General features: G+C 37.3%; 1 protein-coding gene and 1 long non-coding RNA gene across 2 annotated transcripts; one reads left to right on the top strand and one right to left on the bottom strand.

Annotated features, from left to right (window-relative positions):
* Positions 1-2,639: 2,639 nt before the first annotated feature.
* On the top strand, positions 2,640-18,633 carry LOC122656248 (KH domain-containing protein At1g09660/At1g09670-like). The gene is made up of 7 exons (XM_043850731.1): positions 2,640-2,853; positions 3,901-3,995; positions 6,993-7,144; positions 15,727-15,861; positions 15,954-16,070; positions 17,779-17,922; positions 18,007-18,633. Exons 1-7 carry the CDS (start codon positions 2,753-2,755, stop codon positions 18,151-18,153), a joined length of 891 nt encoding a protein of 296 aa, XP_043706666.1. The 5' UTR covers positions 2,640-2,752; the 3' UTR covers positions 18,154-18,633.
* On the bottom strand, positions 14,187-14,597 carry LOC122656249. Its single transcript, XR_006332066.1, has 2 exons — positions 14,438-14,597; positions 14,187-14,291 (listed from the first exon to the last, which is right to left on the bottom strand). It is a non-coding gene; the product is annotated as an uncharacterized LOC122656249 (long non-coding RNA).
* Positions 18,634-18,962: the final 329 nt, after the last annotated feature.

Raw genomic sequence — 18,962 nt, 5'->3', positions numbered from 1 at the left:
AAATTTTGAAATGTAAAATTTTATATGTTGAAAAATTTTCCAATGTTTGTTTTTTATGGAAACAAACATTAACTTTTCAACATGTAAGACTCTACATTTACAAAGTAAAATTTACCAAGTAACGCCAAAACAAGCAGAGCCTTAGTAAAAAATCCATAAGAATTTCAGATTTTTTTCTTCTTTTGGCATGTTAACCAAATTTCTATATGCAAGCAACAATGGTAATTGGTAACACATGATCAATAAAGAATCTCTGCACCAAAGCGATGACTTCCTCCTACACCATTAGCTAGAAGGAGTTTAGATTTGCAACCCACATGGGGATGGGTGGGGACAGATCTGAACCCTCCATGGGGTGTGGGACCCGCCTCTAGGGTATGGGACCCATGCTCCATGAAGGGGTCAGATCTATCGACTCAGCTAGAAGCCTAGAACCTATAGGCAGTATTTTCCTCCCTCTTATGGGCCTACCTAACATTACATGTTGGGCTTCACCTGACCTGTCTATCACATAGCAACAAAGGCAGTTAGAGTTGCACTGAAGTACAGTTCTGCACTTGCTCTCCTCAAAATATTTGTCAATAAAATTAATTTTTTCTTAATTATATGACTCATTTATAAAATATTTATTACAAAAAAGATAAAAACATAATAATTATGAAAAATATTATTATTTCTTACTTTCATTTTCAATCCAGTGCATCACATGGATTTCCTTCTATAGGTTTGAATAACTGTTTTCATATCCTTTCCTGTTTAATTAAATCCTTAATTGATCCTTATGCATATCACATGGGGTTTAATACTAATTTAGTTAGATCTAAGATTATAGATCACCATTGAATATCGCCGATTAGGTATTGTGGGTCCACATGGTTTAAGAGAGGTAGAATATCACGGTAAGCGAATCGTGGTGGGGTCAGAAGTGGTCTTTTTTGTTCAAATGAAATTGAAGATTCCAATCTTACCGTTTATATATGAAAGGTCTTCAGAAATTTTTACCATTGATGAAGATGTTCCGTCTATAACCAAAATAACATATGGGAAAGAGAATGCTAACCGGGCCTCTAGGGTTTGCACATGCACAGTGACTAATGAGAGTATGCACAGAGGTATCATGGGAGCAGGGCGGTCATTTCGCATCCCCTTGAGTCTAGGCACAGGGGCTACCAGCCCGGTTAGTGTTCTTTTTCCTATAACGTAAATGCAAGAACAGAAGACTGACCATTGAAAAGAAGATATTCTCTTAAGTCTAACTAATACTATGACTCAAGCTAAAGTTTTTGTTGTATGTAAAGATGATAAGTTAATCTCTATTGCTATTAGGGTTGCTAGCTGTGCGATGCTCAATAAATTATCGTTGATTCTTCATCATGGTGTAAATATGTTTTGTTTAATTAAACTTTTTTCTTTTCTATATAAAAGAAAAGAAATGATTGTGCACGGTACATCCATTCTCACCTCATCCAATGACTCTTTGCATGCTCGTGCACCATACACAAACATGCACATAACCTTCGTTTGCATATGGGGGAAAAGAATGCTACCTGGTCATGAGGAATCATGGCTTCTGCGCATAGACATAGAAGCGCACGAAAATACCAAGCTTGTCCTATGGAAAGGAGTAAATCCCTCCCAGGGCAATACTTACGCATGTACTCTCATTGGTTAGCGTACACGTGTAGGTTCTAGAGGTTTGGACTATGATTTCTTGCCCTATATTTACAAAGAGACCAAGCAATGGATCTTGCGCCAGACACATGAGTGTGAAATTATCACCCAACCCCTATTGAAAATAAAAAAGGAAAAATTATGTGATTAGCTACTTTTGGGTTTTCATTTACAAACTGTCCACCCTATGTTTGAGTTAACAAAAATAGACAAAAACAAGTTAAGGTTTACAAAACTAGACAAAATAGTGTCTTTTCCTCCCACACTTATTTTTTTAGACATTTTTACCCTTATCATTGCCTTCTCGCCTAGACATCCTCCATTCCTTGCAACCCTACCCTTGTCCTAGCCATCGCCATTCTCTGCTACCCCAAGTAACAGAGAAAAAAAAAAGAAGAGATTTTTTCAGAGGGGAACTACCGAGGAAGGAAGGAGAGTCACTGTTTTGTCTATTTTTGTTAACTCAAACATAGGGTGGACAGTTTTGTAAATGAAAACCCAAAAGTAGCTAATCAAGTAATCATGTAATTTTTCCAATAAAAATCCATCTGTGATGATGCTCTTGCACACGTTCTCATTGGTCCCTGGTGATGCATAGCTACACGACTACGGAGCGATCTCTTGCCCATATATATAGATCTACACTCGAAAGCACTTGGGACTTGGGGATTAGATTGGACGAGGAAAAACAAAGATATATTCATTTTTTTTTTTGGGGTAAACTATTCATCTTAATCACAACATTTGAAAAAGAGGAGCAATTCAAATGATTTTTCTTTATTTATTTTTGTTCGATTCAATGATTTGTTGGAGTATAAATACGGGAAAGTAAATCATAGAGGGCTCTGGCTCTCCATCTCTCTCAACCCCGAGAGTCTAATAAGAGGGGTTGGGTGTCTATATCTTCCATTGACATATTGATATTTCTTAGTTCTTTCCATATACCCAGATTTGTATAATCTGTGCCGTCTCTCTCTCTCTCTCTCTCTTTCTTCTTCCATAGGAAGAGAAGACGAAGAATCGGTATAGACGATAGACGACGACTTGGGCTGTTTCTGCTCTTTTTAACTACTGTATACCGATGGGCGATAGAATCCCACCTGGAAGTTACTTCCAATACTCCCCTTCTGGAGTCCATGCTTCTCCTCACAGGCCTTCTTCTGCTTCTTTAGATCGAGAAAGGTCAGTTCAAATATCTTTCATTTCCTCGGCTTGAAAATTTGATGGGTTTTTGCTAGTAAGTAATGCGATTGCTTCTGTGCTGCTTTTGATTTCGATTTAGGTTTTATGATTTGGGTCATGGGTTTATGAGGGTTTTTAGGCGATTGATATACTTGGCTTTGATTTATATAATTCCGTCCCCGTCCCTTCCCCCCTCCCCCCCCTTTTTTTTTTAATTGAAGAACTGAATTGAGTTTTTTTATGTATTTGAAGTTTCTGTTTCATTTCTGTTCTGATTGTCTAAAAGGTATGTTTTTGGACTGCTGATCTCAAGGCAGATAAAGGTTGAGGATTTTTATGTGCCTGTTCAGCCGGAACGATATCCTTTACCCAAACGTTTTAATCATTATTTCTGAATCATCTGATTTTCAGAAACTGTCAACAGCACTAAGTGAACAGGGTTTTGTACGTTTAGGCATTTTGTTCCAGTCTATATGTTAGTTGTTTTTTTTCCCTGGTGAATACTGCAGCTGTGATTTTGGACGTAGTCCTAATCAGTTTAATTTCCTACTATCAACTGCTCTGTTGTTTTCAGTGTCCCTGTTAGTTTGATATTCTTGTTCTTATTTATACCATTGGTAGTACAAGTAGCATTTTTTGGTGATGTTTCTTCTACTACAACTATTGATATAATTCTTATTATATTATACTGATGCCAAAAGTTCCTGCACATTTGTGTTCTGTTTGTTGATTTAGATCAGTATTAGTAGCGTTTGGTATTCCCATACCCCATGGTATTTTTCTTGTTTTTTGTTTCTTGAACGATGGTCTTCTTGATATGATTTGCTATATGATCACGTTCTGTATATGCAAAGAATATGGATGCACTTACTGTTTGTGTTTGTCTGCTTGTTCTCACTACTCTCACTCTTTTTAGAAATTACTTCATTCAGGGAGTGTTAGAAAAATTTTGAACTAAACAGTAAGTTTGTTGGTTATTTTGATGTATGTCCTAATGTTGTAATTTCTGGTTTTCTTGGTTTGTGGTTTGGAAAATGATTTGCACAGCAATGGAAGATATTTGGCTGAACTGTTGGCAGAGAGGCAGAAACTGGGACCATTTATGCAAGTTCTGCCGCTTTGCAGCAGGCTTCTCAACCAAGGTTAGTGGCTCTTCTACCTCCAACTGGTTGTAGTTTCATGGTTCAGTCTATGTATTTCTTTGTTTCATGCTTGCTTTTTCAGCCTTTGTTGCTTGGTTTTGAAGGAAGAGTAACTTGTCAATAACGATAGGGGATTCTCCCTGAAGAAAAGTGGAAAAATGCACATACTTTAATAAATTCAATTAACTGACTCTCGGCCATGGATTGTTTGTTCTCAAAATCAAAATGGAAAAAAGTATAATTTCAATCTGTGAAATCCTTTAGTCATATTTCATACCATTGAGAATGATATTAAAAATTTGATAGTTTCACCCATACCCTGTTGCCCCCCCCCCCCCCCCCGGGGGAGTTTTTTTTTTTTGTCATCTAATGCTTGGATCTTGAAATTGGATGAATCAATTAACCTCTTGATTCCAATTAAACATAGAATGTGTAGACAGCTGCCACTAATATGTCAAGTTCCTGTACTTATTGGCCATGCAAATAAAGGTAGATTATCAGAAGATTGAGATGGAATTATTGTGTTCCCCTCAATGCAATGGATAGCCGATAAAAATGATGGTTAAAAAAAGCATGCCAGAAACTCAGGTTCCTGACATCCACTCGTGCAAAAACAATAAGTTTGCCAGCATTAGCAAGCTGCACATTTTTCTTCTAGTAATTGAGTTGTGGACACTCTATCCCATATTTATAATAGTCGTCACACTACTGTGATTTTAACACTGTTCCAAATTTGGCTTTCAAATGAGGGATGTATAGTCATTATTGGGTAGCATACTTATGGTTAGTCTATCTAGGTGGTTGAGATTTGTTAACCCTTCTGTTTACTTCTTATGTAGTTTCACCCTATACATGACTGTTATGATGGCATACTAAGGGATATAAATTGTGACCTAGAAGAGCTTGTCTTGTGTGGCCGGTGAGTTAATATCGTCCGAGAGGATGCTCTCGATTTTTTTAACTGAATATTACTAGAACATGGATCATGCTGTTTTGAGCATGTGACTCGCAGATTTAAATGTCCTTACTTTTATGCTGTTACATACTTATGCTTTTTGAGGTGGATCAATTTCCCACCCCCCCTTTATAGGTCAATTGCAGAGAACAATCTTGGTCCTACTTTCATGTATGTGGTGTTTATGGGTTACACCTTACCTCTGGTACACTGAATACGGACTTGGTCTAATTTTCAATGAGGGGGAGAAAAATAAAGGGCATCCTTGAATTAAAATTTTCATAGTTTAGGCATTAGGGTATTGTGAGAATCTTCGGTTTTTTCGTGGACATTTTATAGGATTTTTTGTTTGGTTCCCTTGGAAGAAACCTAGCTCAAATGGTGATAAAAAAACTGCTTCCAACCATCCCTTTTATTAGTTTGCCATCCTATTATTAGTTCATTCCTTCACTGGAAAAGCAATTCCAAGTTTCCAACAATGAAAATCATATATCATAGTTGTAGCTATTGGATGATCATTGTACATCTTAAAGAATTTCAATGAAAGTTGTAGAATACTAGCAATGGAAGGTGATATTGAAGCAGTGGTTGTTTTTTCTTTATTTAGCAAGAAGCATTATGGCAAGAGTCCGCCATATCTCTGGAAAAATATGTAAAAAATCGTTTTTTGACAATAAGTATGAATAAATGTAAAATACACGAATTTACTAACTATGCTTTAGAGATCTAGTACCCAAAATATACTGAATTTGTTGAACTTCGAAAGAGTATACATGCATGTGAACACATTCATAATGGACTTCAGAAGAGAGTGCATCAAGAAAAAGGTAAATGACATTTGCCATTTTTTTTTATTTCAATAAAAAACCATTGTTGGAATGAAGTCCGAAATATGTAGAGGCAGTTCCATCAGCCACTGGGTCAAATTGAATTCAGGAAACCATATTAAATCTCTTTTGCTGTGGATTTGTCAGATAATATAAATGTTGCTTGTAAGTTGGGGTTCGGCTGCTCTGTTGAAGTTTCTGCATGCTATAATTGAATAGATTGGTAACTCTGAATCAATTTAAAATGAGATTTTCTTGTTGACTAGCAGGTGAATTTCATTCTCGAAGAGGGGTTTACCTGTGTTGTATTTATTTCTTGTCATACTTCCTGTGTTATGATTTGGTCCTAAGATCACAAATGGTAAGATGTCACAAAACTGTTGAACCCATTATTCCACTATGAAAAATCTAGCCCAAGACATTAAATTTCTTTTGATGAATAAGTCAATAAACTGATTGTGTTATGCAAAATGCCATGAAAGAACTGTAAATCTAACAGGAGATATACAAGATTTACAAAAATGGCATCTTTTGTGTGTGTGTGTGTGTGTGTATGAAAGTAAGCCCTTTGTAATCTTTCTCTGTCTCATCATTTTTCTTTTTCATGTTATTATCTTTATGTATGTATATTTTTATGTGTAGATATGTCCGTTTTACATTATTCATGATGATGATAGATTTTGGTGATGTAGGTATTTGTTACTTGCAGTCAATTGCTTCTTATATAGAGTTAAGGGGTCCACTGGATGTTTTAGTTATTGAACTGGTTCTGTGGTTCTGTTTCAGGGTGTGAAATATTATAGTTCTACAAGAACATCATATTTTTTGGTGATGTTTCATCCAGTCAATTTAAGGGGTCCACTGGATGTTTTAGTTATTGAAGATGTTTCATCCCCTTAAAGATGTATGATTTTACCTTTCTTTCAAAGTGAAAATTTAGTGTTGGTTTCTATGTTCCAAAAAGAGAAGTAGTTGATGAATTGTAGTCATCATAAGTCGTGTTGGATGAATGATAAAGGGGTCCACTGGATGTTTTAGTTATTGAACTGGTTCTGCTTTAGGGTGTGACATGTGTGGGTAAAGTTGACCATTTTATCCTTTGAGATTGTTGTGTTTACCAGTGACTGTTGCAACTATACCTTCCAACTTTTTGAGTTCTTATAGAACTATAATATTTCTTTTAGTTACCATTTTGGTTATGACACGTCATTACAGAAATTGTACGAGCATCTGGCATGGTGCAAAATCAAGGTTTTGTGGACCATGAAAGAATTGAGCATGAGAGTCCACTGAGATCTACATCTACAGTTCAACACCCGAATGGTGGACCCATGGATTTGGAGGGATGGCCTGTGATTCAACCAGAGGTAATTTTTTTCTTTGCTTGCCACCATTGTGATTGTTCTTTGTTCTTGTGTAGTTAGAGTCATACTTTTGGGCTTGCCCTGGGTTTTGTTACTTCTTTCTTTTTGAGTTTGTCATTTAATTGATTTTTTTTTTTTTTTAATAATGTAAATCTGGACTCTCTTTCATGTGAAGTAACCTTGGGTGACTGGTTACAAATTATGATTGCTTATTCATTTACCTTCTATTTGTTGACATAGACAACATGGTGGATGGGACAGTAACAGAATGGCTTTTAGCTTCTCAGAGGTTATCTAAGAAATGATGATCTTGATTTTGCAGTTTCTCGTATAGAATTTGGTATTTTGTACACAAAAAAGGTGGAAAAAAGAATATGATTAATGGCTGGATAAGATTTTCATCTTCCCATGTAACAAAATGATGAAAACTGTACTTTTGAAATAATCATTTTCTTTTGGAGATAAGAAGGAAGCAATTTTATCCTCATGTTGGTTGTGCTATCACAGATCTTTTGTAATAACAAAAATGATTGAAATTTCTCTTTCTTTTCTGTCCTCTCCCTCTCTCTGCCCCCTTCCTGCCACAGCCAAAGTTATAAGGCTTTCCATTGAGATGGCTATAACTGCCATGTGGCAGTGTCTGTTGATTTTCAAATGAAGTGGGCGTGTTGTGTACCTCATCATCTTATCAACTTGTCATGGGCTAACATGTCAATATACAACAACAACTCAGCCTTATCCCAACTAAATGGGGTCGGCTACATGGATCTTTGCAAAAACAAAAACAATTACACATAATAGTAAAAAAGAAAGAAAACAACAAATGGACAAAACTCAGGAATATCCCACCTAAATAGGGTCCGCTACATGGATCGTTGCCCTCCAATCAGCTCTATTTGAGGCCATACTTGAGACAAGGCCCAAACTATGCATGGCTTTCCTCACTACTTCTCCTAAGGTCATTTTAGGCCTGTCCCTGGCTCTTTTAGATCCTTCAATCTAAATCAAATCACTCCTCCGACCTGGTGCATCCTAAGGCCTCCGTTGAACATGACCATGCCACCTCAAACGACTCTCTCGAAGCTTCTCATGTATAGGGGCAACTCCCAACTCAGTTCTAATATGGTCATTCCTTACTTTATCCTTCCTAGTCTTGCCACACATCCATCTCAACATCCTCATCTTTGCCTCACTTAGTTTATCTACGTGCCATTTCTTAATTGCCCAACACTCCACAGTCCACACCATACATCATAGCTGGTTGTATGGCAGTCCTATAAAATTTTCCTTTTGAGTTTTAAAGGAATCCGCTGTTCAGACAGATGCCAGTTGCACTTCTCCACCTCATCCATTTTATTTACCGGTCAAACTTAATTTGTTGTGCGCAATTGTTGTAAAAAATCGCTCTAATTGATTAGTTTTTTTAATATCAAAACAATAGAATATATTACCGCACTATTGATTTTTAGCAATGTTTTACCAAATTAAGATTTATGCAATTTTTAGATTTGAGAGAAACCCCAACATTTAAAAGTTGAAAATTGCACCTACCGTTGAAAATCCAGTTTTTGTTCTTAAACTGGGTGGTTGACTTTTTATCCTTTTGGAATTTGATTTTTAACTATTTTTATTGGATTCAAATATGGGGTATTTGCTTATTTATGAATAATATTTGGCATAAATAAGTGCCTGTCCTGGTTTCAAGCTAGGTTTCCTCACATTTTGATGGGGATAGTGAATTTGTATAGGTATTTAGGTCGAAACTTGTGAAATATGGACTGTTTCGGTTGAAACATGTCGAGTTGGGTCAAAACATGGGAATTTTTAGAATCGATGTCCATCTCGTCTTGTTTCTTATGAAACCGAGATATCTGCAATTTCGACCAAGATGTTTTCCATGTCCACGAGTCTCCTAAGTAAGAATATAGCTTCCATTGTGGATCTACCTAACATATAACCAAGTAATTGTTTCCTCTCTATGGTGGGTAGCAATAACCCTCTCCCATAACTTCATCTTATGGCTAATTAGCTTTATGCCTTTGTAGTTATTGCAGTTCTGAATATCTCCTTTATTCTTGTAAATCGAGATCACAATGCTTCTCCTCCATTCATCGGACATTTTCTTTGTACTTAAAATCTTGTTAAACAGCTTGGTTAGGCAGGTTAAACCACATTATCCTATGTTCTTCCACACTTCAATTGAGACTCCATCTGGCTTGGTGCCTTGCCTATTTTCATCCTTCTTAAAGCTTCTTTGACTTCGTACACCCTAATTTTTTGTATATATCTACGACAAGTAGTGTCACGATCATAGTCGTCACGGCGTCACGGCGATCCAAGTCGGTGGAGGGGTGTCACGTCGATAAATCGACATGTCGCCTTCCATGGCGAGCATGTCGATCATGTTTTATTTTTTATTTTCTCTATTTTTAATGTTTTAATAGATGTATACTCAAGCCATGTTTTATTTTTTCTCTATTGTTTCTCAAGTTTTAAGAAGAAAATTCAGAAATCGAAGAAGAAATCGAAGAGGGAAAGAAGAAATCGAAGAGGGAAGAAGAAATCGAAGACAGGAAGAAGAAATCGAAGAGGAAAAGAGAGACAGGAAGAAGAAATCAAAGAGGGACGCCATGGCGTAGGTCGCCATGCAACCTTCTCCAGCGCTAGGACGCCATGGCGGCGCCATGGCGACGACATGGCGGCGTCATGGCGACGCCATGACAACTATGGTCACGATGAGTAGTACAGCCTTCTGGGGCACTCGAAAAGTTTTCATTTAGGGGACTGCATAAATACTCATTCCATCGCTTCATAATATCTTCATCCCTTATTAATACTTTACCATCTTCACTTTTAATACATCTAACATGGTCGAATTCTCTACTCATCTTTTTCTCTTGCTTTAACTATGATATGGATAGCTTTTTCCCATTCCTTTGAGTTCAAATTGTTATAAAGCTCATCATATTTCCTCACTTTTGTATTCCCCACAATCTTCGTAGTTCATTTCTGGCAGAATTGATTCTGTTTGGCATTGTTGGAAGAATAGGGGACACTGGAAAAACAAGGGGAAGATGCCATAATTATGGGCAATATGGTTGTGATGATTAATGTGGATTCAAGCCTAGGTTAAAGGCTAGATCAGAATCCTAGCCACAGGTTTATAGTTGCAGGGTACTATACCAACCATAATAGAGAGATAAATAACTCAGATCTAGAACTCCAAAAGGAACAGATGGAAGAGGAGACTAAACTCGCAAAACCTGACTTCAATCCTACGGTTGGATCTGGAGTTATGGAGTGTCACATAATTAATAATTAATTTTAATAGAACATCCTGTTTAGGACTGACAAGGAATAGCATCCAGAATTCAAGAAATAGAAAGTAAGACTCACCATATACCTTGGGTCCAAATTAGAAACTAAGCTGGACATATCGTTGTCGCTGATAAACTTCTATTGAACTGATACCCAGCAGTAACCAGCAACCGCAGGATAAGAAAAGGGTTCAGATTACAGTCATAGGATGTATAAACAGCAAATTAATTTCAGTTGAATGAAGAGAAAAGAAAGAAGAAAAGAAATATGAAAAAGATGTTCAAGTCTCCCACTTGAACTGCAGAGCAGACCTCCCACCTAACTCCAACCTAGCATCTCAGCAGGAAAATTGCGGAACCGTTTCTCACAGCCAAGCCACATCTCACAAGCTAATGATATAACCAAAATTCATTCATCTTCAAAGTCGTCCGCTGTAGGCACTAAGACCCTTACATATATAGAGGACTGTGGTAACCTCTAGAAGAAAGAAAGAAAAATAGAAAGTCACCAATAAAGGCCCACACATGGCTGTGGATACCCTGTATATTCAAGGAAAATAAAAATAGAAACTAACCTCTATTGGTTGCAAGTAACTAAAATAGAAACTACTTACTAGAATTAACATAACAGTCGTTGACAACCTACCAACAAATTAATGAACTAACTATTGTAGTCATAACAGTCCTCCACATATTGACTAAAAGTCCATTACAGCTGTCCTCCGAATCTGGTATGGACCAGAAACTTGCAACCACATGCTCTAGGTGCAACCGCATGGACCATATGCAGGTCCATTTTCTTGGTCCAGCTGGTAACAACCCATGGGCCTAAGGATGGCTGGTTGGGCTGAATCTGAGGGGCTGGCTGCTACTGGCCTTCGATGGACATGGGCTGCTATTGCTGGCCTTCCCCTCCTCCCTTTCTGCAAACTACAGCAGCTGCCAAATCGGACATGTAGCCTAGCTAGGCTATTACCCATCATCAAACAGCCATAAAGTCCAAATCATCAGTCAACTTGGCAAAAAGTTGGCACTCTACTGATAAATGTTTCAGGTTAATCTGGTCTGGAAACTTTATATGAAAAAGGGAGTGGACAGTAATAATTGGCTCCTGTCCCAAATTAGATCATAAAAACACCATTAAAAAGGAATGAAAGACCCACAACTAACGGTAGTTTTGAACATTACTTTCTTGGAGAGCTCGCCAGCTAACATACTGGCTATCGTGGGTTCCACTAGAAGATGGTGTTCATGGATGAATCCAGCTTATCAGCTAACATACAGGCTATCCTGACTTCCACTGGTAGTCCAAGTAAAATCTAAGGAGACAGTAAAATCTCTACATCTTGTCTACTTACGTTTGCATCCAACCTATAACACTGTGAGAATCTTTTTGCCCCCACAAACTGAGGAATTCCCCAAGCATGGAGATACTGTGCCGGTCAGGGAAGAGAGGGAGAGGAGTGGGAAGGGGAGAGGGGGCATGAACATGGACCCAAGTGAAGTGGAGTCAATGTCACCTATTGGGCCTGAAAATTTTGATCTTTTTAGTGCTTCTCGGACTGGATTGCTTAAAGAAACGTCTGTCAAAATTTAGGTTCACAAAACTCCCTTTGGAGGGGGGGGGGTTGAAGAAGATGATACATAGTATTGCACTATCCTAGGCGGAGGAGAGTAAAAGAAGGGCCTGTCAATTTCACAGAATTGGATCGGAATGGATCAATCCAAAAAGAGAAGCTGCCGATGCACACTATTTTCTCTCACCAATTCCTGCCAATTGCATCTTAAATTGTTCTGAACTGTCGTATACATCTCCTTAAATCCAAAACGGGAGCTGTAAAGTTGCTTCTTCAGAACTTCTCCCCCCCTTTCACAATTGGTGGTGTGGTCTGTTTGAATTCACTTGTGAAAACTCAGAAGACACATGGTCCCAAGTTGATGTAGGGAAGGAACTGTTGTAGGAGGTCTAAATGCTAAGAGGGAGTAAAGAGAAAAACGAAAAAGAAGAATAGAAGAGAGACATTACTATATAAGCTGTAACTTTCCTAGGGTTAGCAAGCTACAACTTGCAGTAGGACTCAACAGGACCAACCATAAGAGCAGCAAAGTAGAGCAACGTGTCTACAATATTTGATAAATCATGTAACAATTCAAGTACTCCCAAGTTGATATAGGGAAGGAACTGTTGTAGGAGGTCTAAATGCTAAGAGGGAGTAAAGAGAAAAACGAAAAAGATGAATAGAAGAGAGACATTACTATATAAGCTGTAACTTTCCTAGGGTTAGCAAGCTACAACTTGCAGTAGGACTCAACAGGACCAACCGAAAGAGCAGCAAAGTAGAGCAACATGTCTACAATATTTGATAAATCATGTAACAATTCAAGTACATAGCTTGGCCAATTCTTTTGCCATACAATGCTTTGGAAAGTAGGAATTCCCAAATTTTGCAATTCTCAGCCACATTTTAATTAACTCCTTGAGCAAAGTAGAAACCATCTAATCTAACCTTCTAGACTTTACTTGCTAAAAGTCAAAGTTCTTAGCCTTTTTTTGGGGATCAGTAATATTTTATTGAAATAAGATCACAACAAAAATGTACAACAGGTCTCCAAAGAGGGTGGCAAAACAGTGTAGAACAACAACAATAAATAAAATCAATAAACCCTTGCAAGAGCCAGATCTTTGGAAGAATACTATTCCCGTAAAATGTCCTTGGACGAATGACCTTTCTAGCATTGGACCTTTAAATTTAGCCATCTGTGTGCAAGAAAGCCTTTTTTCTACGCTAATGGAATAGCCAATAAAACATAAAAGATGAGTGAGGAAGAGCCCAAAGGGAAAATGAAATCTTATATAAGTTGATTTTAGGTTACAGCCCCCCCCCCCCCCTTTTTAAATGATGAGGGAGAAGACAAAATTCTTGATTAATAGATTTGTATAAGAGTATAGTTGACCTAGGGACAAAACAAATTGCTTCGTACATGGAACTTGTTCAGTTTAGTACTTTGGGACTTGGATAATCTAAAAACTTAGCCATAAATACTGACAATTTAAACAGCCATAAGTTGACCCGTTTTACTAGATTATTTGGCTACATCTAATTTAGCATTGATGTTACTTTTAATTGCATAACAGCCCACTTGACTCTTAAATTACTGTACAATAAATTTTTTTAGCTTGAGACAAATTCTAAATTCACCAGGACATACTCACTTCATCAGTCTCCCTTGGTAGAACGAAACTTGCCCTTCAGTTGAGTTTGTGTAAAATTCTCTTTCAATCTCTACATGGTATGCTTTCTTTTGTCATTTCCATCATATTTTATCACATCAACTCTGATAATATCTGAATTGGACATGTTTGTTGTTAAGTCCATCTGATAGTTGTTTCGGTACATTTTGTCCTTTCAGTTAATCACATAACTTACCACACTTTTCTTGTGGATATGTATCTTATGCTTGGTAACTCAAAGCCTATGACCTTGAGTTCTGAATCTTATGACACATATGCACCAGCCGCTTATGCTTCTAATTGTTTTCTTCGTAATATTTTTTAACTTGCTCAAGGAGAACGTTAATATTCTTATAGTTAACTTGCATAAACTAATCTTCCTTGAGATTGATAAAGGTACCAATTCCAAAATGATTGTTAAGTTTTTTGCCGTAATGATAGTATCTTTCGGTTTAAACTTTGAAATCCTTTTTGTGATTGGTGCTATACGTTAATACTTTTTTCTGCTTGTGATGGTTCTTTTTAATTGATTGTGGGTGTTAAATTGATAACTTCAGTTTGTCCACCAGTTTTTTGGCTAAAATGATCTGCTGTATCAAACCTACAACTTTACATACCAATCTCTTTCTGTAATGTTATTTAGAAATTACTTGAGACACTCAATAGCTCTGTTCACATTCTAACTTGAGGTACACAAAATGGAGATCACCTGATGTGTTTCCTGTGATGGGAAGAGGCAACTCTGACTACGGCAGGGCTCATCCTTTGTTGAGTTTGTTGGAACCTACCTAGTTCAAATCCTTGCTCGCTTCTTTCTATGTAGCATTTTTTTTAATAGAATGACAGAATCTTATTGCCAAATGGGAAATATGAAGAAAGGATATACAAATGTACATGTTTCGGAAGTATACTACCCCTTAGGGGCTGCCTTGTACAAGAGATGGCAAAAGGTGAATTGGTCGCAGTTTGTAAAATTGGATATGGTCCTTAATAAAAATTCTGTCTATTTACCCCCCTTGGGCGCAGAGTCTGCTAATAAGGAGTTTATTGATCTGTCTCCTAGAGAATGAGATGTTCCTTGGGAACGTAGCTGCTCTTCCCTTTTAAACAGATGACCTGCCTCTATGGATTCTGCCATCCAGTGATAACTGTTTAATGACGTGAGCTGTGTCTTCTTCGATTACTAAGTGATTCCAAGGATGGTAACAAAAGTTCTGATTTCTGAAGTGCCTGGGGCCCTGGACCACAGACTTTATTTCTTCGATATTTGAATCTGTCCTCCCAATGGGACCTGAGAAAATTGTAAGGATGTTACCAACATTATCTTTAAGGCCCCAATGCTGGTCCTGGATTTCCAAAGCTACTCCCAAGAAAGTTTAGTTTGACTGATGAAAAATCAGTTGCCATCCACTGACTAATCATTGGATGAGATCTGACCACATTTCCTCCTTCCCGCATATTGTTCTGAAGGCTTCCTTGATTGGTTTCCCAGTGAGCTGTTGGACATTATCCCTTCACATACTTGTTTTGTGGCTTTTCTTCCTCTTTGAATGGCGGTCGTCTCTTCCTTGCCATATGCTCCATAACACCTCCGTGAAGATAGTCTCCATATAATCTTTCCATCTTGCTTTTATGTGAATAATCGTAGGTTTCAGAATCATAAACTTTGTTACTAGAGACAATAGCTTACACTTTTGGAATCTTTAATACTTCCCCAAGCTAAAATTGTACATACTTCATTGTGGTACTTTCCTTATAGACTTTTTGGATCCTCCTGAAATCCTCGAAGCAATTTGGGAATTAAAGCATTAGTCATTAAATTTAAATGATCGAATTTTGACCTAAAGTGGGGAAGGGGAAGGGGAAGGGGAAGGATAGAGAAAACAGGTAAATTAGCAAAGGATCATGGTAGGCATCTGGCAAGTGACACTTTTTGGTTGTTACCATCCAGGTGTGTTATTTATCCTAATTGTGCTGAATTTAAATGATTGAATTCTGAAGAAAATGTTATTTATCCTAACTGTATGTTGCTTCAGGAAAATGGAACTCTTCAAAGAATGGGCTCCTTTCAAGCTTCTCCAATTGGTTGGCATGGGGCACCTGGAGTTACAACCAGTCCTGTTGTAAAGAAGGTTATTAGACTAAATGTTCCAGTTGACAACTTTCCCAATGTGTGTAAAAGAATCTCTCTCTCTCTCTAATTTTGAATGATCAAGAGCTGGCTATTGTATTCTGTAATTACTTAAATTATGATCACTGGCAGTACAACTTTGTTGGTCGACTCTTGGGACCACGAGGGAATTCCTTGAAAAGAGTTGAAGCTACAACACAATGTAGGGTGTACATAAGAGGTCGAGGTTCTGTGAAGGATTCTGTTAAGGTATTTGAAATTTTTTTTAATCTTTTAACTGAGAATTGTGAAGAGATATACCTTAACAAAATTTCATGGTTAAATTGACTTGACTAGGATGAACAGATAGTGCATACATGAATTCAAGCTATAGTTCATTATTCTCTGATCTCTGAATTTTTTTTTTTTGGTCAACATCTTATCTTGTGGATGTTATATCACCATATGGTGCTTTAAAGTAATGTCGACCTATGTAACAACAGCACTAATAGAAGGTGTCCGACACAACACCCGAAACATGAACATTGTTGCTGTCTTTTTGGATATATTGTTTGACGTGTCTGTAAGGGGGCTGGCCTCGGCGCAATATTTTGATGTGTCTGTAAGACTATTCACTTAAACTACGTTTGTAATATAAAACATATGTACTTGGAATAAGCTGATTTAAATGAAAACTGCTATGTAAGTATTAGTGGTAACAACATGAAAAGGTTTTGTTTTCCACAACTGTCAGAATATGTAGAGTCCATGTTGCATAGGTTTGAATTCCACTATCTAGAATATTTCTGAATTTCTTTGGATTCGGTTATCAATTCATGCTATCTTTATTTTTTCTACTTTACTTTTCCTCTTTCCTTCTTATGTGGAATATTTTCTTTCTACATACAGTCTCCTTCTAAACAAGGGAAATGTTAACTTGTAGGTGATGCACAAATTGCAGTGATCTGCGTAAAATATTGGGGATATGTTTTTTTTCCCTCTTAACAGAATCTGCATTCATTCGTGCAGTCATTGTATTGTCAATTTATTGCATATATGTTTCACATCACCAACATAAATTGTAACAAAATTGGCATTTATAAAATCATAATTTATTTAATTTAATTATGTGATACATATTTCTGTGAATTTGCCGGCGTCTTCGATAAAGCTGCTTGATTCATATATTAACTTTGTTGCTTCCACTTTGTCTTCTGTACATCAGACCAAAAGTCGCTTCTGCATTTTTGTTCAGTAAAAGAAGTTGCTTTATACAAAATATCAATCTGTGCTCTTTGGTTAAACTTTAGTGGTGATCATAGTTGTCACGGTGGTCAGGCGACCCAAGGCGTTGGAGAGCGTAAATTCAAGGCGACACCAAGTAGGCGACCAAGGCGTCCGCCTAGGCAACCAGGGCGCCCAAGTCGACCAGTGCGCCTGGGCGCCTAGGCGACGCCTTGACAACTATGGTGGTGATATTTGTCACAATGAACTCAATTGGGTTGTTGGTTTTGTTTGAGAGACTTAAAAATTAGTCATGATAACATTGCATTTTAAGGGGAAAAGTATGAAGTTGGGAGTTCAGTATTATCCAGCTGGCTGCCAAATGGCAGCAATGATGTCCCATTGTTCCAAGCTTGGCACAATGGCCATGACGCTATCAGTCTATCACCTTTTTTTTTTGTTTAATGTAAAGAAGCAAGACGCCAAAAAGTACTCTTGCATGATAAGGGCCCATTTCACCTTTATGATGGAGCTTTGGATGATTTCTTTAATTCTGAAGAGGGGAAACTTTTAGCTAGAGGATTTATTTAGGATACTAATCCATTTGTAGGTCATACCACTTGATGTTATTTTTCTCATTAAATTCTGACCTTGTCACAAAATTCTTTCTTAAGATATTGACTGTCATCTTCTTTTTACTGTATTTTATAGCATTTGGTCAGTTTTTCCTCACGGGGCTTCTGATTTCCTTTAGGAAGAAAAACTCAGAGATAAACCTGGATATGAGCACCTAAATGAGCCTTTACATGTGCTGGTGGAGGCTGAATTTCCAGCAGATATGGTAGATTCTCGTCTGAATCAAGCTGTGTCAATATTAGACGACCTTTTGAAGCCTGTGGTATGGAATGAGTCTCATTTCCAGTATTATCTTTTTCCTTGCAGCCTTTATTTTTGACCTACTTGTGAATGTTTTGTTTTTCAGGATGAATCCTTGGATTACTACAAGAAGCAACAATTAAGGGAATTGGCTATGCTAAATGGTACACTGAGAGAGGAGAGCCCGAGCATGAGCCCGAGCATGTCTCCCTTCAATAGTGCAGGGATGAAACGAGCCAAGACAGGACGATAACCCTTATGTTCTAGTTGAAGCTTTAGGGGAGTGATTATGATTTCTCACCAGGTTCTTAAAAAAGCCAGTCTGTGAGATTATGGTCTCTGAATGAGTTACCATCTTGCGAGTATCTTGGGGAGGCTGTGAAATTTCAACTGGTTAGTTGTACTGGGAGTCGTTTATAAGATTTGGTGTTAGACGTATCTCAGATGGGTTTGTATTCAATCATTGTTTGTTCCATAAGTCGTTAAGCCTATTTTCAGTTATCTATTCTTTCTTGTATCATTCCCCTAAAATTATACTGGTCAATTTCATTAGTACGGGATGGCTCCATTCAGTGCTCCCCTGGATGATTTTCTTATACTAACAGTTGTTCAGTCTAATGTTTAATGTACTTGGGAGTCTTTGCATTCTATGGCAGATACATGCATAATTTTATTCATGCATGTTTTGGGTGTAAACTTAAATGTCATGCTTGTATTATATTTTTATTTGGTTTTTTTTTTTTTTTTAAACTTTCGACATGTAATATTTTTTAAACGTCAGTAGTATGACGTATTAGATAGGCTTGCTTCATACCTGCATTGTGCAGTACTTTGTACAAGGCACAGATCAAACTTTCAAAGTGACTGTTGCTTCTGACTATTGGAAATTTCTGAAAACCTGCATGGAGAATTTTCCTTTACTACCTTTTCTTTTAAAACCAAGTAATGTTCTAGTCATTTTCAGTTCCTAGGTTTGTTCATGTGGTTGTAGACTTGTAGGCCAAGTTACTATATAATGACCTGCATGGTTTCTGATGCTTTATGGTATTGTTTTCTATTTAT

The sequence above is a fragment of the Telopea speciosissima genome, chromosome 3, assembly GCF_018873765.1.
Source record: "Telopea speciosissima isolate NSW1024214 ecotype Mountain lineage chromosome 3, Tspe_v1, whole genome shotgun sequence".
NCBI classification, from domain to species: domain Eukaryota; kingdom Viridiplantae; phylum Streptophyta; class Magnoliopsida; order Proteales; family Proteaceae; genus Telopea; species Telopea speciosissima.
This window is presented reverse-complemented; position numbering and strand designations above follow the sequence as displayed.

Coding starts and splice junctions, on each gene's coding strand:
- LOC122656248 (XM_043850731.1), top strand. CDS start 2,753: ATGGGCGATAGAATCCCACCTGGAAGTTACTTCCAATACTCCCCTTCT. Junction 7,145..15,726: donor GGCCTGTGATTCAACCAGAG/GTAATTTTTTTC, acceptor ATGTTGCTTCAG/GAAAATGGAACTCTTCAAAG. Junction 15,862..15,953: donor CAGTTGACAACTTTCCCAAT/GTGTGTAAAAGA, acceptor GATCACTGGCAG/TACAACTTTGTTGGTCGACT.